The sequence below is a fragment of the Oreochromis niloticus genome, unplaced genomic scaffold (genome assembly GCF_001858045.2).
Source record: "Oreochromis niloticus isolate F11D_XX unplaced genomic scaffold, O_niloticus_UMD_NMBU tig00001534_pilon, whole genome shotgun sequence".
Taxonomy (NCBI): domain Eukaryota; kingdom Metazoa; phylum Chordata; class Actinopteri; order Cichliformes; family Cichlidae; genus Oreochromis; species Oreochromis niloticus.
This window is the reverse complement of record NW_020327404.1, coordinates 93,313-118,858: the sequence shown is the minus strand read 5'-3', so window position 1 is coordinate 118,858 and position 25,546 is coordinate 93,313. Positions and strand designations below refer to the sequence as shown.

General features: G+C 41.4%; 1 protein-coding gene across 1 annotated transcript; it reads left to right on the top strand.

The window, feature by feature from the left end:
• Nucleotides 1–1,998: 1,998 nt before the first annotated feature.
• On the top strand, nucleotides 1,999–18,615 carry LOC106097280 (uncharacterized). Its single transcript, XM_019355532.2, has 5 exons — nucleotides 1,999–2,104; nucleotides 3,498–3,576; nucleotides 3,659–3,881; nucleotides 5,227–5,507; nucleotides 14,890–18,615. Exons 2-5 carry the CDS (start codon nucleotides 3,508–3,510, stop codon nucleotides 18,481–18,483), a joined length of 4,167 nt encoding a protein of 1,388 aa, XP_019211077.1. The 5' UTR covers nucleotides 1,999–2,104; nucleotides 3,498–3,507; the 3' UTR covers nucleotides 18,484–18,615.
• Nucleotides 18,616–25,546: the final 6,931 nt, after the last annotated feature.

Sequence of the window (25,546 nt, the reverse complement as noted above, 5' to 3'; positions counted from 1 at the left end):
GGGGGCGAGGGTACCTGGACCCGGGGCATAGAGTATGTTTGGGGAGTATGATTGTGTGTACATGTCTATGTATGTCTGTCCCTACGTTGGGTGAGTGCTGAGTGTTTGTATATGTGTGCATGAGGGTGGGAAAGCATGTTTGTATCTGTGTGTGCCTGTTTGTCTGTGTCTATATGTCAGGTCGGGTCTTAGACTCCACCTCCCTGGGTACTCCCAGGCCCTCCAAGTGTGGAGGCCTATCTCCCCTCACCACACTCCCTGCTGGTAACTGATGCCCTCAGGGGTTGGTGCATTGGTGGTTCTTGGTGTCCGGGGCTGGGCGCTCAGGTATGCACCAGCTCACTCCCGTAATATATATATATATATATATATATATATATATATATATATTACAGCAGTGAGCTTGAACTCTGTGTCAAAGATCGCAGTTATTTATATTTCCTATCACCTTAAATCTTCACTCAAAGACAAGTATCTCTGACAGTGTATATATAGATGTTTTATATATATAAGAGACAAATATTGTTCATCTAATATGTTGGCATTACTAAATTTGGCTCAATGTTTACATATATGTGTAAAAAGTAAATGTACGAGCTGTGATAACTATGTCTGATAGAATGAAGAGTAGACTGATATATTAAATATTCCTTTATTGGGTGAGAAAATCAGACCATGTCATAACTGCTTTAAGTCATACAGAATAGATATCAGAGCCTTAAACAGGCTGACTTCTGCTAAATGGGTCAAACTGGGCAGAAAGTATACAAACACATAACATCCTTATATAATATGATGTAACACTATAGATCAACTTACCTCAGAATATATAAAGCATATAAACAATTACAGCAATATGATGCAACAAACACAGCAGTGCTACTAATCCAAAATACTCAAAGCTTCATAGAACTGAAACAAACATTTATTTTTAGCTCCATTCTGCTGCTGATACATACTTTAGGTTTCTGAACATTAAACTTGTTGCTGCCTTTCATAGTGTTTCACATTGAAAAGCAAATCTTCTTTCAAATTTTAGGCCTGGAAAAAGTTGTGTTCCTTCAGCTCCAGGCTTTTCTGGAAATGAATGACATCTCAGAAACATTTTAGTCTGGTTTCAAAGCACTACACAGCACTGAAAGTGTGTTTTTAAACGTTTTTAATTTTTATTAATCATTGACTCTGGTAACTCTGGAGGGTTGTGTGGGTATTAAACGAACTACACTTGAATGGTTCAGATCCTATTTAACTGATAGAGGTTTTTCTTTCAGGTTTGGTGACTGTTCATCCACATCCAACCCCCTTACATGTGGGGTCCATCAAGGATCTATCTTGGGCCCTGTACTCTTTTCCCTTACTTGCTCCCATTAGACTCTATGTTGAGGAAAAATCGAATCTCTCTGATCTTTTAACTAAAATACTCCAAATTGAACTCTCAGGTCAGCTGAAGTCAGCAGAAGTTGCTTCTGATTGTCCCTAGAAACAGGCTGAAACAGAGGAGACCACGCCTTTGTGACTGCTGCGCCCAAACTTTGGAACAGTCTGCCTCTTCAGACTAGGATCTCTCCAACACTCACATTTTTAAAACCCATCTGAAAACTCAACTTTACTCTTTAGCTTTTAATTCTGACTGAGTTTCTGTTTTATTCTTTGTGAGTGTTTGTTCTACTTTTTACTTTTTTACTATGTACAGCACTTTGGTTAACCTGTGTTGTTTTTTAATGTGCTTATAAATGCATTGATTGATTGATTCACTGTTTGCCATGGACACTGGATAGAGGCCTCTTTCCTTCTTGCTTCCTGTGGTGCTTGTAGCTTGAGCATGCACTGCTGCTCAGCTTTTTGTAAATCACATGACTTACACAAAGCTGAGTAGCAGAGGGAGAGGAAGGGAGGTCACTCCAGGGTCCACTCACACATTGTTATACCCTCCCTCTGCTGCTCAGCTTTTTGTAAATCACGTGATTTACAAAACATGGAGTGACCTCCCTGTTTTCAGCCCTCCCTCATTCCTCTTCAGTCTGTTTTTAGGAGCACCCATCATATGAAAAAGATTTGTCTGTCTGCAGGGACCCAACTCTTCAAGTTCAGTGTTGAGACTCTTGTAAGTAAATCTCATTGATTTTGGCTCTTGTGATAATTTAGAATATGAGTCTAATAAATGTTTGTCTTCCTTTATAGTTTTATTGTCCTTGCTGATGTTTTCCATATTGATGCCTATAAACACATCTCTGTTTGCGTCTCCTTCATCCTCTGTCCACTCCCTAACCCTCTGTGTGTGTGTGTGACTCGCTTGCTATCTGTGTCTTAGTCATGTAAATGACTTTGTATTTCATCCTACATGTCCTATTCTGCGCTTTATTTTTAGTCACACGTTTCATCTTCATGTTCACTTCATGTTTTATCTCGTCTCCTCTTTCTGTCTTGGTCCCATGTCTGTCCACTCCTGATACATTTGATTCCTGGAATCAAGTTTCCTTTTTCTTTGGACCATCCTTAAGTGCACTTTTTTAAGGTGCTTTGTTGAGTTGTTGAAGCTAGGTTAAGAAGGGAGGTGAGGATCAGTGAGCAACAGAATGGCTTCATGCTGAGAAAGAGCTCTACAGATGTGATGTTTGAAGTGCACATGCTCCGAAGAGAAGAGGAATAAAAAGTCAACAAGAGCAAGACAGAATATATGTGTGAATGAGAAGGAGACATACAGGGAGCAGTAATAATTCACCTGCATGATTTTAGGGTCTTACAATATAAAGCACCTTGGAGCAGTTGTTAAATATTTAAATATATCTATAAATACAATTGAATTCAATTTAAATTGAGATCAATTAATCTATGAGTAGCCGATGTTTAAATCCAGTGTTGTAAAAATAACTACCTGTCCCAGAGCTTGTCAAACCAGGTCAGCCATCAAAACAATGTCAGCCAACAAGGCTGACATTGTTCTCTAGCTCACAATGTTTCCTTGTCACAGCTGATCCTTGTGCAGCTGTCTGCTCCTCGCTGCCCCTGAACCCACTGCACCACCCCTCCCTTGCTGCTGAGCCACAGATCACACCGTGGAACAATGCTGTACACATACAGAAGTATCTGGGTCAGGCAGTATTAGAATTATGAGAAAGAAAACTATAACATATTATTTTTCTCAGAAACCCAGTGTGCAGCAAGGTTTGACTGTGTTTCAGCCACAACACTCTGGTTTCTTCTTAGAGGGCTAATCCACTGATTCCCACAGAGTGAGTTTTAAGCTTGCCAGCTGATTCCAGAGTTTGCTGCTGAACCATAAGCTGAGTAAACATATCTGTTCCCAAGTTCCAGATAAGATTTTATTTTTCACACAGCTCCAGTGTTGGCTACTCATGACAACTGCTGAACAGACAAACAGGTTTTCTGTTAACTCAGTTTGTTTTCTGAGGAGCAGCTCGTGATATATACAGAACCACTTCATAAATAAATATTAATTTAAGAATAATAAGTATAGTCTGTTTGTTTTCTTACAGAGCCTGGACCATGGGGAGCTCCTTTACAATACATAATAAGACTCCCTATGCCTTTCACGACTCTAGTGTGGGTAGAGGGGTAAGTTAGAAAACAGTATATAAAATGATTTTAACATTGTGATGATATACTCATCTATATGCCCGCCCTTCTCTGTTTACAGGGTGTTCATACAGTGCATGGCCATAGCACAGGAAAGTACTTACATCCAATACCTCCATTCAATTCTGAGGGCCTCCGTTTTAGATATGGAGATCACCCAGAGTGGGACCTCAGGTGTGCAGGTCACAGTGCTCCGTACACCTTAAGAGAAAGCGATGATGGTGAAAAAATTGAACTGGTCAATGAAAGACTGAATGTCATTGCTGACTGCTGTGCAAACTTTGGTATGTATGAGTAATAAGTGCCTGGTTGTGTGTTTGCACATGTTGGAGAGAGTCATTTGAAATTTAAGAGGAAAGGTTGAAGATTTGTTAATAAGACTATTTAGATTTTATCACCTAAACCTAACCAATCATTTTGCCTAAACAAATGTCTGAACAATTTTTACATGAATATAATAATAATATAACGTTAAGCACCAAAACTTGACACAAGAATCAGATAATTCCCTGAAAAATGAACAACTGAAATTACAAGTTTACAGCGCTGGACCTTTGCATGATATAATAGTCTGCCTCACATTTCCCCATGGGGATCAATAAAGTATATATTATTATTATTATTATTATCAAAGATAACCTTGAAACTGGCCTTACAGCTTGTATAGTTCAATTCAATTCAATTTTATTTATATAGCGCCAAATCACAACAAAGTCGCCTCAAGGCGCTTTATATTGTACAGTAGATAGCACAATAATAAATACAGAGAAAAACCCAACAATCATATGACCCCCTATGAGCAAGCACTTTGGCGACAGTGGGAAGGAAAAACTCCCTTTTAACAGGAAGAAACCTCAAGGCAGAACCAGGCTCAGGGAGGGGCGGGGCCATCTGCTGCAACCGGTATAGTGAGACAATAACAAAGATTGTTATGGCTGTCTTCTCCCAACACAAATGTGGCAGTTTGCTCCGAATCCTCCTCATTCAGTCCACGTCCGCTTACTTCCTCGACCTCCTATCTGCTGTTTTTCCTGGACTCAGAGAGACATGGGCACAAAAACACCCTGCATAGCCTTGATTATCTAATGTTTTTATTCATTGTTCTTCTGCTTATTTTAGGTCTGGTTCAGGATATCTTGTTCGGACTCTCTGACACAGAGACCTATTACAAAACGCTATCAGCGTGTTGCAAAATACACTGCACTCAACGTCCACTCTTCAATATTTCAAATCCAGACAATAATGCTGAATGAAGCTCTTTACTCTCAAAACATGGAGCGCCAACTTATTTATGAGCACAACTGCATTGTGTATAAATAACATAATTAAAAGAGCTTTATTTAATAGAAAAAAGAAAAATGTTCAACCCTAACAGTCCCTCCTTTTACATGTATTTTACATGTGAACAAAAGAGCATGTGTCTCGTTCAGCCTGCCATCCTACAGGTTACCTTCTACTGTGATACTTATTTTGTGTTATATAAATAAAACTGAATTGAATTCAACTGAATAGAACACAGCAGAGTGCAGCTTGTGGTAGAGACCAGTTTACAAGTTCAAATAAATCTTTATTGTTTTACTAATTTAAAGCAAACTTCATTAACTATAAGAGTCATTGATTTCCCTGCAGGAAGAATTGATGACCAGAAACAAGAGTATGAGAGATGCCAACAACAGAAGAAACGCAGGAAAATAGAAGATGAGACGAGGCGGCAGGCAGCGCTTCACCGGAAGAGGACAATCCAAGAGCAGATTGAAAAGGAGAATAAAAAACTGAGGGAACTGCTTTCTGAAGCACACGACAGGCTTCAGCTGGAGATAAACCTCAAAGCCCAGGAGCATTACCACCAGCAGCACTCTCAAGTCCTGCATGAGCTTGTGGCAGAGGAGCACGGAATAGAAAGGGATGAGGTAGGGTTTTAAGCTAACATCTAAATAAATGTAATCCATGTAAATGCACTTGAAACAAGGGTGAGTTAGGTGGGGCGTGCAGGTATTTGAAGTTTCTGATAAACCAATGATCCTCAGGACCAGGTCAGGCGATTGGGAAAATGGCCCATGGTTAAAATGGCTTTATTGTAACCATTGAGTATACGTATAGCTTGCCATGGAAATATTAAGCTCTCTGCAAATGATTCACTGTATGTGTGTGTGTGTGTGTGTGTGTGGGGGGGGGGGGGGGGGGGGGGTTCTTCCACATGCTGCGAATGCGTCCCTAATTCACCCCAATGAGAAAATTTTCTACTTGGCACACCGTGCTGAGCATGCGTGTTTATATACAAAAGATAGAGAAATAGAAGCTGATAGCAGGAGTTTCTTTTGGATTTCACAAGAAGGATGTTGAACAAAATTATTCGAAAAACATGCTAAGAAAATTATTGCCGCAAAATGTAGCAGTACCATGGATTTTTTCCACAGAGCTGTAAAGTCATCCACTACAAATCCAAGACTGTTTTAAACTCCGCGTCAAGGTCTCCCCACACACCAAAGAAAAGGTTAAATAAACCAGCTGTCAAATGAGCTACAACAACTATTGGCCGAAACACAGAAAAACGACACGCATAAATCTGATTCCATATTAATGTTTATCGAACCCGAAATATATTAAGAACTTATATTATTAGTATACTATCATAATATCAGTAGTATACTGATATTATTATAAGTATATTTGTTGTCCTCTTTTGTGGCTGGTTCAGTGAATTTTGGTAGGTGCATGAAGAAACTTAATAATAATAATAACAACAATAATAATAACAATAACATTGTGATTCTGTCTAGAAAGGTGCTATAGAAACACAAAGTGCTGCACATAAGATAACAAGTCATAAAAATGTTTAACAGACAATATAAAACAGGCAAAAAATAACCGAAAGCAGTTTTAAAAAGGCGAGTTTTGAGTTGTTTTTAAAAAACAACTTCTGAGTCCACAGTTCTTAAGGTTTAGGGAGACAGTTCCACAGTCTCGGGGCCACAGTGGCAAAAGCTGTATGACCATTAGTTCTCATCTTAGTCTGTTTTATAGCAAGTAAGCCCTGATCAGATGATCTCAGGGACCTGCTGTGGACATAGGGCTGTAGAAGATCAGAGATTTAAGCTTGTGCCTGTCCGTGGAATAAGATGCAATGTTTTTTATAAATTCAACCCATGGGGAGCATGGAAATAGAAAAGAGAACTGGATCAAGAATGGACCCCTGGGGGACCCCACAAGAAAGTGAGGCATTTGAGCATGATGTATCCCCCAATCTAACAGAAAAGCTTTGGTTGGACAGGTAGGATTTAAACCATTCAAATCCTATGATCTACAGCAGGGGTCACCAACTCCAGGCCTGGAGGGCCGGTGTCCTGCAGGTTTTAGATGTGTCCTTGATCCAACACAGCTGAATTAAATGTTTAAATTACCTCCACAACATGTCTTGAAGTTCTCCAGAAGCCTGGTAATGAACTAATCATTGGATTCAGTTGTGTTGACCCAGGGTGAGATCTAAAGCATGCAGGACACCGGCCCTCGAGGCCTGGAGTTGGTGACCCCTGATCTACGATATCAAAGGCAGCACTGAGGTCTAATAGTATTAACATGGCAAATTCTCCCCAGTCAGTAAAAGTTAAAAGGTCATTAAAAACTTTTAAAAGAGCAGTTTTAGTGCTGTGGTGCACTTTGAAACCAGACTGGAATACTTCACCAATGCCATTTTATCTAGAAAGCTGACAGAAGACAACTTTCTCCAGGACTTTAGAAAGAAATTGGTCTCTAGTTGGATAAAACTGCTGGATCCAGGTTTTGCTCTTTAAGAATAGGTTCCACCACAGCATGTTTGAAGTCAGCAAGGACACACCCAGACTGAAGACTGCTATTGACAATAGAAAGCAAACTCATACCCACAGTTTCAAACACATCTTTCTGTAAATTGGATGGAACAATATCCAAAGTACATCTTGTGAGTTTCAAGTTGTTGACCACTTCACTCAGTAATGAAAAGGACACAGTCTCAAAATGGTCAAATGCAACTGAAGCTGGTGTGTGAACAGATGGGTCGGTAGCAGGAGGGATAATATGAGACCTGATATCCACAGTCCTATTAATGAAGAATTTCATTAAGTTTTCACATGTTGCTTTTGATGCCACATGGGGAGCAGCAGTAGGCGGATTAAGAACAGAGTTAATAATGCTGAATAAAATATGAGGTTTGTGACAATTATTAGACATAATCTTAGAGAAATACTTTGTTTTTGCTGCTCTTACGGCCTTTTGATAATTTAACGAGTAAGTACATGAAACGATACCCAAAGTCTGTCCTTTTTCCATTTTTACTCAGCTGTTCTACGCACCTGTCTGAGTTCCTGGTAGCATTATTCCTCGACATTACTCTATCTTTCAATTCACACATTAATAATGTCACTCGGTCTGCATATTTTCAATTGCGCAACATTAATCGTCTCAGTCCTTTTCTCACCTCACATGCCACTGCCATTCTTGTCCATAGCCTTGTTACTTCCCGGATTGATTATTGTAATTCACTTCTTTTTGGTCTTACTCAAAAATCCATCCACAAGCTTCAACGCATCCAGAATTCTGCTGCCCGTATCGTCACCAGGACCCCTTCTATCCACCACATCACTCCTGTTCTGCAGCTACCTCCTGATTTAAGAAATATCTCTACCTTCTCTCTCTTTAAGTCCCAACTCAAAACCCACTTGTTCAAAATAGCTTATCCCACATAACCTCTCCATTCGGCTATTTTAAATTTGTTTATGTTTTATGATTGTGTAAACTCTTTGCTTTTATGTTGCCTTTTACTCTACTGTGTACAGCGACCTTGAGTATTTGAAAGGCGCTTTCAAATAAAATGTATTATTGTTATTATTATTATTATTATTATTCAACCAAGGCTGGGTTTTAGGTTTTAGACACCTGGTATTGATGGGAGCAATGGAATCGAGTATTTCCAAGCAGGTTGAATTAAACAGAAAAGGTAGGCAATCAGTGGTCAATTGAGAGGACTCATTAGAAAGTAAGGCATGATTAGAGTTTTTATAAGAACAAACAAAATGATCAGCTGTATCTGAGGTAATCAAGCGAGATCGGTATTTGGGTACATCAAATACCGATACATCAGGTCTAACAGACTGACATGAAAAAGGGAAAGATTACAGGCATGTGGTCAGAGAAATTAATGTTGCAGATCTCAGTGTCACAGAGAGTCAGGCAGAGAGAGAGACAGTACGAGGTCCAAGGTATGCCCATGTTCGGGTGTTGGGCCTTTAACTGACTGAATAAAATTAAAAGTCTATAAGATTTAAGAAGTCATTAGTCAGCGGTGTATTTAAGCAGCAAATGTAGATATTAAAATCCCCTACAATTAAAACACTGCCATACCGTGGCATAATTCCTGCCTAGAATTCAGAGAAGTACTTGATAAGATTTTAATTGTACTTCGGTGGTCGGTACACCAGTGCACACAGCACCAGAATGGACAGCTGAATTTCAAACAACTGCAGTTCAAAGCGAGCATAAGCATCAGCTGTTAGCTACTGACAGTTGAAACAGTTTTTTTTATTAAAAAAAACCCTCCACCCCGGCCGGTAGTCCGAGGCGAGTTGAGATAGTTACAGTCTGGAGGGATAAGTTCAGAAAGTGGGCTCAACTCACCCAAGTTTAGCCAAGTCTCTATCACCAGAAGAAAATCCAAGCGACGACCGGTGAAGAAGTCATTCAAAATAAAGGTATTGTTTGCTAGAAACCTAGCATTAACCAGAGCCAATCTAGCAAACACAGTCTTGCTAGCTGGCTGGGGTGATCGACCCAGAGGACGGAGATTCTGGTGATCCAGTCCCCCTCTGCAAAGGCGAGGGGACAGATGCCGTGATGCCAGACACTGAGATGTGGGGCCACTGGTACGATCCATCGGTGAACCGATTCCAGGGATCGCCAGGAGATTAACAACCTGGTGTCCGGGGCAAGTTTGTCCAGAAGAGCGCGAGGATTAGTCATCAATGATGCAGCCATGTAGGTTTTAAATTTTACCAATATACCACCCCGTTTCCCTTGCCTTCTGTGGCATTTCTTCCTGGAGGTATGGCAGGGTGAATCGCAGCAGAGGAACAGTGGTACAGTCTCTAACACAGGTGGAATGCGAAAATCCTCACATCCTGGGGCCAGTCGGGACTGCTCTTCAAAAGTGGCTTGGATATTTAGTAGTGATTGGAAGTCATAAACCAGAAGAGCAGAGACATTTTGAAGAAAACAGGGGTTAATAAAGTTAGCAAAAACAAAACCGGTAAAATCTGATGGCAAGCTGCACACACAGGCGCCATCTTGAAAAGGGCGAGAGAAAATAGGGTTTAACTTAGCCACATTTCTTTAATGATAAAAACAAGATTGAACCAGAGATTTTACATGCCCATTAAATGTGAGAGTCGAGCCCAAAGTAACACAAATTCCTGATAGAGGATTTAACATACACCGAGAGGACCAAGGGCTTCCACTATCTGGGATAAAAATCTGTCCGGAGCACATACGAGGACTTCAGTTTTCCCCTCATTGAGTTGAAGCAAGTTTGCAGCCATCCAACATTTGATGGAATAGAATAGCTTTTTATTGTCACTGTTACAAGAACAGTGAAAGGCAGTTTGGCATCTCTCCATGTGTGTGGAGATCACAATAGCGTAAGTATTTACACAATAACAGACAAATTTACATTTACACAAGAAAGATATGTACAAGTTATACACCTGCAAACATACACGCACATACATACATATAGGTCGCTTTTGCTTTAAGGAGGCTTTCAAACAGTGAGCAATCAGGTGGCCAGGTTTGTGGCAAAAGAAACAGAGCTTTATTCTGGATCTTGAAACCATGCCTGTATCGGCTATGTTAGCTGGCACACTCCTAGCCCTCGAGACAGACTGTTTCTGTTTGTAGGCCTCACAATTTGCTATCAAATGGCCAGACCCAAAACAGAAGAAACACTTTCTTTTCACCTTGGGACGGGACACGGGTACCTCGCTCTTTGGGTACTGCACAGCTGGCACATTGCTAACCTTCACTGAGGCATCGCATCGGTCGTGCTTAATAACACCAGTTTTATGGATGAGGGCAAACTCATCAGCCAGTGATGCAGCCTGGTGTAATGAGGACACCTTATGTTCACTGAGGTATACTGCGATGCGCTCGGAAACGCAGTTCTTAAACTCCTCTATCAGCATTAATTCACGCATCGAATTAATGCTGATAGAGGAGTTCAACCTCCCTGGCTCTGGCAAGCTCTGCGTCTAAACGCCTAAGCTCCAGCTCCTTCCTAAACTGGAACTCCCTCTCACATTCCTCCTTTTCCAACTGGAGACGAGCCAGGCGTACACGGAGCTTAGCATCCTGCTTCGAGCCTACACTTGATTCAACGGAGAGAGGTTCAAAGCGAGGCAATGTCATGGGTGGGTCCTCAGGCAGCCCCTGAGCAACAGGTGTAGACACCGATGGCCCTACAGCTTGAGCTGCAACCTGCAGAACAGGCTGAGACGCTTCACCATGCTCAATTGGACTGGCAGACACTAGCAAGGCCACTATCCCTTTCTCCACCAAGACAGACAAAAGAGCAGCTTTCAGCTCAGCCTTACGCAGAGCCATGGAGACAGAAATGCTATAAAATGATGCCACCTCATGCAAATCCCTCTTCCTACATGCGTCCAGCCGGACAAGCGAAGGGTTTTCCTTAAACACGGCAATATCAAAGGTGGCCATTAAATCCAAAACAAAAACTACCTGAGGCTAACAATAACAACAAAGAAGCACCACCTCCAACACACAAATGAAAAACAGGTGGGAAAATATGTGTGGCCACAGGTTAACCAATAAATAAAAATACGACCGACCCTCTCCCCAGACCTACCTACTAAAAACTTAGCCTAGTTAGCTTCTGGAGTGTACCAGGCTCGAGGCAACTTTAAAGGCTAAGCGTCAAGTGCACAAAGCACCGACAAGCCTACCCCTGACAGGGAACTAATCCCCACCCGGGATTACTCCGAAAATAAAAAAGGCAAAATAAAAAATGAGTGCCTGAAGGAGGAGCTTACGCTCAGCTAGACACTCCCCTCTGCTAACTGGAGAGAGAGCGGGGCAGATACAATACAACTAAACAAGCCACCGGCAAACAACTCACTAATAATCAATTGCCGTTCCTTCCATTCATAATCCCGGACGAGCCCCCACATTGTTACGTCCCCCCCCGAAGGGGTCTAGGCATGCGAGTGAGGGGACAAGTAACAAATGAGTCCAGAACAGAATGAAAGGATAACAGACAGGTGTTTTTAGTAAATAAAATAGTCTTTATTATAAATAACCTTAACATAAAGAGCCAGCAACACCATTTTACCAATAACCCTTGGAAAAAGGAAAACAAAGGTTACAACAACAAAGAACACCCAATCAAACAAAAACTCCACACCACGAGGAGGCACTTCCAGGGGCCCACAAGATCACCCTGTCACTAGCAGCAGCTAGCTTTACTGCTGCTGAGGCCCACAAGCCCACACTACTCACGTAAAGCAGCTATACTGCTTCCACAACTCCACACTACGAGCAGGATAACCACACACCAAGAACACCACGCAGAGACACCAGAGAACACCACCCTGCTCACAGCTCATCCGCAACTTAAATAGCCTCAAAGGTGATTGCTGACTGGATTCAGGTGGCAAACGAGGCTAACCAAGAGCAGCTGTGTCCTGGGGAGAGAGGAGAGTGAGAGAAACAGAGGAGGTGGGAGTGGCAAGAGAGGAGGAGGCGGAGAAAAACACCACGCCCACACAAGGGCAGTTTCAGGATGCCCAGCTAGGGCCGTAACATGTATATATACATATATGCATCCGTACATGAATACACACACATATTTCCACATACACGCTTACATCTATATACATACACATACATGCCATCTAACTAGCAGGTGCATTGAGAGGTGCAGTGTGATCAGTGATATTGCACATTGAGTGTGTGTGTGTGTGTGTGGGGGGTGGGGGGGGAGGAATGGAATCGGAATCGTGGGGGGTGCTGTTGGAACTATACTAAATAATAAATAAATACAGTTTAAAGAGGTAGGGGTGTTGGTTGCATTGAAGTATAAACAGAAATACGATTTATAAATAAGGTGTAATCTAAGCAGTCATTCAGAAGCTGAAGCTTAGATAAATCCTGGGGCTTAAAAGAAATGTACAACTGAATTTCATCAGCATAACAGTGATAAGAAATGTCCTCAAAGGAGCCCATTATATGCTGGAGGGGGAGAAGATATATTAAAAACAATAAAAAAGAATAAAGGGCCCAAAACTGAACTTGTACTTTAGGAATCTGTGAGATCTCTGCTTTTACACAATGTGCCATTTGCTGAGTTCGTGGCTTCGCTGTTTGTGTTGACATTTTGCAAAATTACATAACTGCTCTTTTGACTAATTAATTGTTTGTTGTTTTTGCTGTGGTTGTAGAAATGGTTTATATGAGTTTTAGCTGCGATTCAGAGGTTTCTGTAGGGATGGGTATTGATAAGATTTTCACGATTCCGATTCCATTTTCAATTCTGTTTAACGATTCGATTCTTTATCGATTCTCTTATCGATTCTTTTTAAAAAAGGAGAACACTAAGGTCGATTAGCTTAGAACTTGGTTTTATATCTTCTCTTTGAACAAGATAGAAATTTAGGAGTAACATGGCCTTACAAACCCAACAGTGAGATCTTAAGAGATCCACAGCCTACGGCTCTTCAATGGGGTGTCACAGGGTCCCCAGGAAAAAACAATTGTAAATGTAAAATAATAAATATTCTTCTGTAGCAATAACAAAGTATAACATAAATTATTCTGTAGCAATTACACAAGAATATCCAGTATTGTCCCTGCCTACAATTAAACACATTCACTTACCGAAAATCGGGGGCATCTGCTGTGACAAATGGGTGCAAGCCTTTTACCACAAACTTAGTCACTGCTCGGTGACATTCGTCTATCCTGGCCTGAAAGGAGACGCTACCGGTAGACTGCAGCGAGAACTGCCAGCATCTGTGCCAGCCAGACTCTGTCTGTCTCTCTCATCATGGTCACCTAAATGCACAGCAATGGCAGGTTTTGTAATAAGGCAGATCGCGCTAACATAATATGCACTGTTAGCTGATTATTTACCTGCCGCATTAACGGGAGAGGACGCGCAAACGTTACCGCTGCTGCTGGGTTGAGATTCACGAGTCCGAAGCGGAATTAAAAACACAACATTCATTTAAGGTCATCGCGTGTTTTGTGAGCAAATGCTTTTGCAGATTCGTAGTGTTTCCTCCCTTAAATGAAATATCTACTTCGCAAGTATGGCAAGTTGCCTTGTTGTCATCCGTTCTCGTAAAGTATAACCAAACTTTTTAGCGTTTGAGCCGCCATGTTTCCTGCCAGGTAAATGACGCTCCGCAACGTGGTGACGTCATTCGGGGCGAATTGGAATTGATAAGGGAATCGTTTGCAAAAATGCCAAACAATTCCAAGGAATTGAAACAGTGGGAACCGGTTCTCAACAAGAACCGGATTTCGATACCCATCCCTAGGTTTCTGTGGATACCACACATGCCGGCATTTACATAAAAAACCTGACTTCGGTGAGGCTTAAACTGCAGCTCACCTCCTTTGCCTTCAGTACCGGGGGCACTGGGGCTCAAGACATATTGCGATATATATTGTATATCACAATGTTAAATTTTCCTCACATCAAACAGTCCTAATCACAGGTTACAAAAGATCTCTTGTTCTCTACATTGAGGTCTAGCAGGATGAGCACAGACATGAGTCCACTGTCAGGGGTCGATACTGTTGACCATAATATCCTATTAGAGCGATTAGAACATGCTGCAGGTATTACAGGGACCGCACTGCAGTGGTTTGTATCATATCTATCTAATAGACTCCAAATTTGTTCATGTAAATGGAGAGTCCTCTTCACACACTGAGGTTAATTATGGTGTTCCACAGGGTTCAGTGCTAGGACCAATTCTGTTTACATTATACATGCTTCCCATAGGCAGTATCATCAGAAGGCATAGCATACACTTCAACTGCTATTCAGATGGGGTACTGCATGATATCCCATAATTACTGTTTTATTTTGTTTTGCTTTTCCTACATCTTAAAACTGGCCTCCTTTTAATACTAACATTATGGACAATTAAAAGTTACATAGGCTATAACACTGTACATAATATCAATGCTTCCAGTTTTGCTCACTGAGACTAATGTTATGCTCTGTGTTCCTTTTCAATACAGGTCACTGATGTTAATGACAAGTTTAAAGAACTATTATCAAAGTATGACATCAGAGAGGATCAAAATGTGAAGATTCCACTGAAAAACAGGATGAAAACTCTCCAAAATGAGCTGACATTACAATATTTTAAAGAGCACCACATCCCCACTTCATTACAATGGGCTTTGGATCAGGCTACTGGATATGTGAACCTGTCTCTGACTGAGCGGTTCAACATTCTGAAGTCAGTTGTGAAGTTGACCTTAGATGGTGACTCTGATATTAAATGTTTCCTCACGACTGGACAAGACAGGAAGACTGAGTTCCTCTTCAATTTGCAGGAACAGCTACAAGCTAAAAATCCAACACTGGCCAGACAGGTGTTAGCAAATGTTCTGGATCTGTCCTCAAAGCTGTCCCAATCATGTAAGGAGATCCTCTGTCACATAGTCTTCAACAACATCTGGACACCAAAAGAAATCAGGCTTTTCATTAGACAGACCTCGAGAGTGGATCAGGAAACAGTCGCAAAAATCCTCCACAAAGCGTGCACCTACAGGCTGAGCTGTAACGACGCTCTCTCTGCCCTGAAAAAGAAAAATCCTGTAGACTACATCCAACATTGTGTGGACAGAGCTGAGCATGACAAAGATGCTGACACACTATTGGCTGAACTGGAAGACAAAAACTATCCAGAGTGTATCCTGTCACTCCTGCGAAAAGTCCTGACGTATATTGAAGAAGAGCTACCCAAATATGTAAGTAAGCCCATTAAGGCGAAGAAGATTGAAGATTGTAAAAAGATAATAAATTCTCTTGACTTTAACAATCATAAGATTGATGCTCTGAAGAAAGTCCTGATGATCATATCCAGAGCTGTAAAGGAATGCACCACCTTTACCACTCAAAGCGGTGAACAAGTTCAGGGCTACTTCCCAAGACTCAGTCAGCTGGCCTCACTGCTGCTACTCCTGTTGCCACAGTCTGGGGATAAAAAAGGTAGTCTGTTGGAAATTGGCACCGGAGAGGGCAAAACTTGTATTTTAGCCATGTTTGCTACAATACAGGCCACACGAGGCGTAAAGGTGGACATTGTGACAAACTCTTCTTTGTTAGCAAGTCGTGATCAGGATGAGTGGAGAAAATTATATGATATGTTTGGTATTACATCATCCACGGTGCCTCCAACACACATCGATAACTGCTCTTTTAAAGATCATGACAAGCTGCTTGAGGATGCATACAGCCTGCAGGTCGTTTATGGTACAGTTGGTACCTTTGCAGCAGATATACTGAGGCAAGAGTTTGAGAAGAAGACTACTCGAGGTCTGAGGGGGTTTGAATGTGTGGTAGCAGATGAGGTGGACTACATGACACTAGACTGTGGAGTGCAGGTCACATATCTGTCAGACCAAGCCCGTAGCCTAAGACACGTGGAGCAAGTCCTGGCAAGTATCTGGGCCATGATGTCTGCCTGCTGGCCAATAGAAATGTTTGAAACGGGGGAGATCAGGTGGGGAACCAGGATCCAGCACTTCCACAAGGCTGTAATGCAAGCAGTGGTTGGCTCAGAATCAGAAGATTTTTCAGTAGCTGACCTACTGATGCTTGGTGCACAGCTGGGGTTTTATTCACAGGAGGACGTGGATGAATTAAATAAACCAGAGGGTCAGACACAAACAGAGACTGACAGCTTTAAGGATTCCAAGTGGACAGCCACAGAGAACATCATGGCAAACATTGGACCGGAAGAACAGTGTAAGCTTCTGAGACAACTTGAGACAAAAATAGAAAACAATGTGTCTGTAGATTGTTACTCACTAATTGACAACAAAGCCAAACTTTACAGGAAGGACAGCTCTCATAGAGACCCTGATGTCAGCCTGCTTCTCCTGGAGAATGGCGGTGCCTGTGAAATCATGTCAGAGGAATCCCTCGTCCAAGGAGCTGTGGACAAATTAAAATCAACAATTAAATATTCTGACCAGTGTTCTGTGAAATCATTGGATGAATGTAAGGGATTTATCATCGTCCCTTCATTTTTGAAAACTTACATTGAGAATCGGTTACCACTTTTTGCAGAGAATGGCTTAAAAGCCATTAGAATGACTCCGGGAAGAGAGTACATGATTGAAAAAGCACCTGAAGCTGACACTGGTGGTTTCAGTGATGCTGATAGTCATCAGTATGATGCCATTATTCCTGTGGACTTTGAGGCCAGTGGGATGTTGGAGAAAAACAAGCGATGGGGTGAGGGCCTACAACAGTTTCTGGAGATGAAGCACCAGCTGGCCATTTCACAGCTGTCCAATGTGACAAATTACATGTCCAATGTCCATTTCTTTAAAAGGTACCTCAGTGGAAAAGGTATTTTTGGTGTTTCTGGGACACTGGGGGATGAAGCTGAGAAAATATTTCTAGAACGGCATTACAAAACAGCAAGCTATGTCATTCCAGCTCACCGCCATAAAAAGCTTGTTGAGTTGCCAGCAGTTCAGGTGAGTGGAGGCAGCACTCAGTGGATCCAGGTGATCTGTGAAACTGCACAGAGAGCCGCAGACAGAGGGCAAGTTGTTTTGATCATTTGTGAAGATGTCAACACTGCAGATGAGCTGAAGACAAAAATGGATCTTCCAGAAAGAGAAGCCAGTGAGATCACCATGTACACAATCAGTGAGAAGCACAACATCGAGAAACAAAACTTTAGCCGGGGAAACATTATAATTGCTACAAACCTCGGTGGCCGAGGTACAGACATTAATGTTCAGCAGGACGTAAATGAGTGTGGAGGTCTCTTTGTGCTCCTCACATACTTTCCTAGAAGTCACCGTGTGGAGCAACAGGTCTTTGGACGCACTGCCCGGAAAGGAAACCCAGGGATGGTCCAGATGGTTCTCAACCAGGGCCATCTTGCACCAGCATACCAAGGCCATTCAATCGAAACCATGAGGCATCTCAGAGAGGAGTATGAGCTCAGACATTTAGACAGCATGGAGAAATATAAGTGTGACATTGAAATTAAAGAAGCTCTCTTCTCCACATTTTGTGAATTTCTGTGTGACTTTGACAAGAATTACACGGTGGAAGAAAGGAGTGACCTGTCCAAGGTGAAGCTGAAGGATGTTCCTGAATATTTTAAGATCCACCAGAACAAGTTTGACTATCAGACTGCACTGAATGCTTTGAAAGAATCGTGGGCTTTGTGGCTCATCCTTCATGAAGAGCACATCAGCAGACATGACGATATCAGCAAGCTGAGAGAAGACCTCTCCAAAGACTTGAAGAAGACTGGTGACTTCCTCCTGCAGGGGACCAGCTGTAATTTCTATGATTACATCAAACAGGCAACAAGCAGAACTGAGCTGCACTGCATGAACAAAACTAAATGTGACTTTGGAGCAAAGACTTACTGGCAGAAAGCTGCAGAGTGTGATCATTTCTACAGTGCTGTGGCGCTTTATAATCAAGCTTACATCACACTAAACCTCAGAAAAGGAGACTACAGTCCTCTCTGCTGGTCTGGTATCAAGCCGGCACTGCTGGCTGACTTCTGGCATGACAAGACGTATGCCATCCAGATATGGGCCAGGCCTTGTATAGATGGGACTGTCTAAGTGATGGCATGCCACATCTGGCTAGATTGTGTGTTTTGGTCATGTGGGCCCAGGCTAATAGAAAACAGGTCTGGCCCGGATCTGGCATCAAGCTGGCACTTCTGACTGCCTGATGTCATGGCAGAGTGTATGTCAGCCAGAAGTGGGCCAGGTCTGGCAATGATGCCACTGTTTATGCAATGGCATGCCATATCTGGCCTGATTGTGGTTTAGTGTATGTGGCCCAGGCTCATAGAAAACAGGTCTTCCCTGGATCTGGCATCAAGCTGGCACTTCTGACTGTATGTCAACCAGATGTGGTCCGGATGTGATAATTCACTGTCTGAACAGAGGTTCGTCATGTTACTTTTGCACTATTTATGTTCCTGCACATGTTGTTATTACATGGCTTGATTAAGACACACATTTGACTGACATCTGGGCCAGCACAGGGCCAGCTGTGTGTCTGCAACTGGCCTGTGGCTGCACACAACTTACACATGGCCCACATACCGCAAAGAATGACGGCCCTTTGGTGGCCCAGATGTGGTTTGCCAGAGATGGGTAAGCACAGGACCACCAGTGTGTCTGCAACTGGTCTTGTGCTGGCCCATGTCTGGGCCACCTCTGGCAAACCTGATCTGATCCGTACAGCAGAACGCTGCTGCTGGATTGCTCTCCCCCTGCTTTAGGACACCTACAACAGGAGATGCCGTATTAGAGCAGCGCAGATACTGAAGAACCCATCCCCATCCTGGCAACAAACTCGAACTTCTATCCCCAAGCCACCTGGGCCTAAACCATTTTTGTCTATTTTGTAAGATGTTCAGATTGTCTATTCTTATTTAATTCACTTAATGTACAGAATTCACCTGCTTGCTGCATACATTGCTGCTACTGCACATTCACCTAACCTGTGCAGTAGTAGTTCACCTGAGCATGTCAGGTTACATTGGACTGTGTGTTACACTTGTACAACTATGCATGTGACGAATAAAGAACCTTGAACCTTGAATATCAGTGGAAACATGGTGGAAACAGCTGTGACTACATGGATGTGACACATCTTCAAATCTGTTCTCCACTCTTGGATTTGGGATCCATGGAGCTGCTGCTGAGTCTGTACAATAAAGGAATGGTGTAGAACAGGGGTGGGCAATCCTAGTCCACGAGGGCCGGTGTTCCTGCAGGTTTTAGATCTCACCTTGGGTCAGCACACCTGAATCACATGATTAGTTCATTACCAGGCCTCTGGAGAACTTCAGGACATGTTGAGGAGCTAATTTAGCCATTTAAATCAGCTGTGTTGGTTCGAGGACACATCTAAAACCTGCAGGGACACCGGCCCTCGTGGACTGGGATTGCCCACCCCTGGTGTAGAAGGTTGCGGCGTAGGGACACAAACATTGTGCGGTTACAGCCTAAACCTCCCACCGTCTATAAAGCACTGATGATGATATGACGTTTGGCGAGCGCTGCCAGGAAGTTAGTTTGGGGATGTAAACAGCAGCCAGAAACACAGCAGTGAATTCCATCAGCAGAAAATAGGGACGACATTTCAGCAGCAACAACTGAACATTGAACAATCAGCTCTGTGATTAATGAGGACATGAAGTCAGACATTAGGAGCAGCAGCAGGAATCAGAGTGAATCCATGAGCTGCTGTGACATCAGTGTTAGCTCACAGATTTGACACATGTTCAGTCCAGATGTCAGCAGTGTCTTCTGTTAAGGTTCAAAAATATAGGGAAGGAAACACAGGAGGAATGCAAGTAACCACACTGGTCCAAAGGGTAAAGACGATGATTTTAATGAAATGACACGCGTGGGAGAATGAGCGGACTCCGTAAGCAGACAGCCCCACAATCTCAATCTCCTAACATCAAAATACAGTTTTATATGCATCAGAGTATATTTAGTGACGCCCCCTCATTGCGTCATCCCATACATCAGCTTCAAAACCACAAATGTTCTATTTGACAACTTAAGGCACAATTAAAAGTACACTTGCTTCCATCTTCTCCCCGGTGGTTTCCCGTAAGCCAGCTCAGCTCTCGCATCGTGCATCTACTGCTTCATCAGTCAACTTTCACCTACACCCTAACAGTGTGTGTGTATGTGTGTCTGTGCGTACACGTGCGAGGGCGCGTGCATGCTGTGTACTGCGTACGTGTCATGACCTCTCACTATTTGTCTGTCTGTACGTGCAGAGTTTGCATCTGCTTTCTGAACCTTAGTTGACCTCAACTTAAGCAACTTGAACTTTCCCCTATCAGTGATTCCTCTAACTAAGTGTGCGTGTGGTTACGTGTATGTCCGAACCAAGACTATATATGTGTACTCTACTGAATTAATGTTTTGATCAAAAGCCTCTACTAAAAGCTTAAATCAAAGATAAATGCATAATAAACTCTTTATTATGGCTTGCACTCGCTCTGCTTTCGGTTTCGCTTCTGCAAAAGCACACCGTTTCCTGTCAGCCTGCAACTCAGTTTTCTCACCCACTGGAGACTATGTGTAAGAATATAAAAACATTCAAAAACCTTTAAATTATAGATTCAACTGATTATAACTGAACCTGTAATAAAGACTAATATAATACCAATATATTTGAACATCTGAGTGCATCTGAATGCAACATCACATGAAATGGTAATGATGATTATAAAATAACAGCAAATAATAGCAGTAAAATATTTCTATTCCTCTCAATCCCCTCTCTTGTGGTGGCCCTCGAAGAGGGTCACCACACACTTATAACCTTACTCTGACCCTCTCTAGAAATGCCAGCTCCCCCTAAGAACACTCCATGGGTAAAGTCAGGTTCGTCCTTGGTCCCTCTCTCGTGGAAATCTTCTCCTGTAAAGGATAGAAAACACTTTCTCCCTACTTTATTCAAACCTGATTCCAGCTAATATTACGCAAAACATGAACCTAATTTTGTATTTGGTTTTTGACTTTTATTCCTATATAATCTTAAACATCACTCATCTCAATCTACAGCTTTCTAACAGTCTTACAGCACTGCTGTCATACGTTTCCTGTTTTCCCTTATCTGATCATCAACATCCTGTACACAAAACTGTCACTGCTGCAAGGGCCTCTCATCTAAAGTCACCTTTCACAAGAAAAATCATCCTAAAATCATTATAAGGGCTTATTCTACTAAAAGGATCCAAGAAAAACAATCACTTTAATCACTCAGTGTAAGCACATAGTTAATTGCTCCTAGATAAACTTCATCATAGCTAAAAACTGAACTCTAACTGTATTTTGAACTCCCATTTCCTGGGTGATAACCTGTTTGAATATATCATTTTATTTCATTTTGCTGCTTTTAATGTAATGACTCCTTCTAACTTAAACTTTCTGAGACTTAACCAACATATATAAGCTTTCTCCCTTTGCTTCTGTTTTCTGTATTTCTGTATTCTGTAACTGCTTTTTATATAAGAGGACTAAGTTAGAGCTGCATCTGTTATCTCAATATTTTATATGTCACTCAGTTTAGTTACAAGCAAAACTCCTATTCAGTTCCTCTTTCTGTCATTTGTTATTGGGCCAACTCAAATTCAGTTAAAAGCTAAAGGAATTTCAGGCCCTAGGCCTCACCTATGTTTAAACCATATGTGTTTGTAAGCGTGAATGCTGTTTATCCTTCTGTTGCTCCAAGTCCCCTACAATATATCGACTGAGACATAACGCTCATCGAAGCTTATGACCTTCAAATGGACCGAACCTCAACTCTGTTAATGAGCACGATTGCAATGTGTAAGAAAAAATCATTTCTACATATATAATCTCCAATATTATTCATTTGAGTCCATACCACTTTTAACATCCTCATAAAAAGCTCTCCTCTACCCTAGAAATAAATCTATTTACTATCTGTTTCTAAAGCCTACATTATAACAACATTCTAACATTATGTCACTGTGACAACTTATCCTAAAAATCAAAAAGAAATCCCACATTTTCTACTCATAAAATCTTCACTATTTTCCCCAAAGCATATCCTTTATTCCCACAGTTTCCCCCTAAGTTTGGTGTACAACTTCTTATTAACCCCAGCAATTTATCTTCTAAACAGGATTCAGTTCATTTTACTCCTTTCTTTAGAATTAACAATCTCTGCCTCAGTTTTACCATATCTAAATTATCAAACAACCCCAATCGTTATAAATCCTAGTAAAACCCATTTCAAATTAAATCTTAAATCCCTCTCTTTTTTGACACATCTCATGTGGCAAAAAACTCAACATGCTTCACCCCAGCTTAACAAATTAAAAGGAAAAAAGGTTAGTCATATCATATCATTTCTCAGAACACTTCAGCCATCCTCCCCTCCGGTGTTTTGCTCCAGCCCTGAAAACCTGTGTTTAAGGAACAAAATCAATTTAATCATCATGTCAAATCTCCTTCAACCCGTTGCTCCATGCAAAGTCTGGATCCTTGGAATTTCCTGCAAACAAAACCTTTACTCAACTCTCCCCCTATATGATCCAATCTGTGTCATAACCCCAAATAAACTTACACAGAACAGTTATTAATCATGTGTTACCTCAGTTAATGGTAACTTGAGTTACATCAATGTTTCCCTTTTAGCATTTAGCATTCTCCCAACAATATAATGTAATCCCATAATCTAACCCCAGTAAAAAAGAAATTTTCTCCAAACATACATCAGCAACCCAAAATCAGCATCCCCAGATTTAAGTCTCCCACTTGTCCTGTTTGTCAACCTTTTATTTATTTCCCCCCTTGGTCCAACCACTCACATTCACTCCCATGCATTCACACATGATATTTTTTGCTGATCTGCAGCCTTCTGCGCACGTCATCAGATGCTCCACATCAGCAAAATGAGCTCAATCATTTGTTTTATTTCGTTTTCCTTTTTAGGAAAATAGGTCGCTATACTTTTGACTGGATTGACTCGCTGCAATCATTTTTTAGACAGAGACTTGCCGCCAATCAGTCTCTGATTGTAATCAATTATAATCTGTAAAGCCCACCTGATTTTCGTACTTGGTAATTTTGTCAGCGCCGTCCGTTCACTCTCTTCCAGGCCTGCTTAAAACAAAAATGAAAAAGAGAGCTGATTATTAGCTCATCAAAGTACCAAACAAAATCACCTGACAGGTTTTTTCTCTAAGTGCACTGTTACAAAAACTATGGGCCCTTTTAGACATGTCCATGTTTATCAAAACTCCCTCTCTTGAAATAGAAACAACAGCCTCAAAAATCTAAAACAATCTTAAATTTCACCCATTCAACACACCGAAAACCTCGTCAAAAGATCAAAGACCGTTTGCACAATGTCACCCTTCCTCACTTTGCCATGTGTTCATTCAGCACAAAATAAAAACCAATTTCAACAACGTATCATCCTTAAATTATAAATTTCCTGTCCAAATCTGCCCCTCTGAGCAGACCTGACCACCGTAATCAAATATCCTGATACTTTACCATTATATATTTCTCCAAATACTCTTCAACAGCCACTGCTCTCTCTTGAACTGAAAGCCTCCGACACACACGCACACAGGAAGTGTCTTTGTCACTCACTCACTCCAGCTACTTTGCATAAACCCACAGCTCAACAGCCAACTTAACAAGAGGAATACATGTTTAAACCTTATCACATTATTGAATTATTTTCATTTTCTTTCTATACTAATCACTTACTTTGATAAATCAGTGCAAGAGCACTCCTAAGTAATTACTCCTCTTTTGTTTTTGTTTTTTTTCCATAACTCACTCCCTTGTCATACAGCTTCGTTTGAGTTATTCCACAACTCTATTTTATCCAAGTGTGTTTTAAGTGTATTTTCTTCAACATTCACACCATTTTAACCCTCATGAAATTAGCAGGCTGATTTAATTACGTATGTTTGTGTTCTTAGCCAGGTTTTAAATCATTATCTGTTCATTAATCTTCATGAGCTTGTCTGTGTAAGGTTAGTGCATTTTCTGTTTGTATGTGTGATTCTTATAAATGTTTCTTTATGATCTTTGTGATCTTGTAAATGTTTCTTTTCCAGTGTTCCAAACTCCTTTTGACAGGGTGTGTTTTCTCTCTTTGGCTCATCACTGGTCATTGTGAATGACATTTCCCCTTCGTCTGTGCCCAGTGGCCTTACCTGTTAAATCCCGTCTCCTCCAGTGACTCCAAGGTCACTCCGGGACTTAGGTTCGAGCAATCGTGACTGCGCCTTGCCTTAGGTTGTCCCAGGGTTTCGAGGTGGGATCTTACCCGTCATGGGCTGTCCAGCCTTCCATGCCCGCCTACTACAGGAGCCAACTGGGCAAGGGTGTTATCAGACCTAGGGGACACACTGGTTCTGGAAATTAAAGGAGTGTAAACTGCTTTCTTTATTAAACTTTCCAACCATAATTTCACATGTAACAGTTTGTGTACGTGCATTTTCAATTCATTAATGTAATTGTTAGTTCCTGTATTTATTTCTCTCGGTCTGTCTCTTTTCTAAACCCTGTAATTAATATAATTTTATTACTTTATTACTTTTTCTTAACACATGCATTCGCTTCATCTTCTTAGAATTTAACTCTGTCTATTTCTCTGGGTGCTCCCCTGACATCATCAGTCACACACACACACCTTCCTCTCACACACACTTTTAAATAGAGCTCTTCCAAACATCAGGACAACTAACACTTCTCCACGCACAGGACCATTCTTTAGGTCAGTTTTATAGCATCAGTCACCCAATAATCTCTTAACTGGGTTTCCCAAGTATATATACTTATGTATTTTCAATCGGAAAAAATACACTCAACCTGTCATAACATCTCTCATGGATTTCTTGAATTAAAAGCACTTTCAAACTTTAAAACATCCTACTTTTCCTCACAAAAGAAATATATTTCCCACTCCTTTATTTCATACACACGTTTAAAGGTTCTAACCTCTTTAGTCATTCAGTAATCGTCTCACACACTGCCTTTTCTTTCAAACTCCCCCTTTTCACTTACTCAGACAAATCACACAGTCACTCAAATCAAATACTGACAGCATTCACACAGTTAAAATCACACAAAATACGCTTTCATACGAGTATTT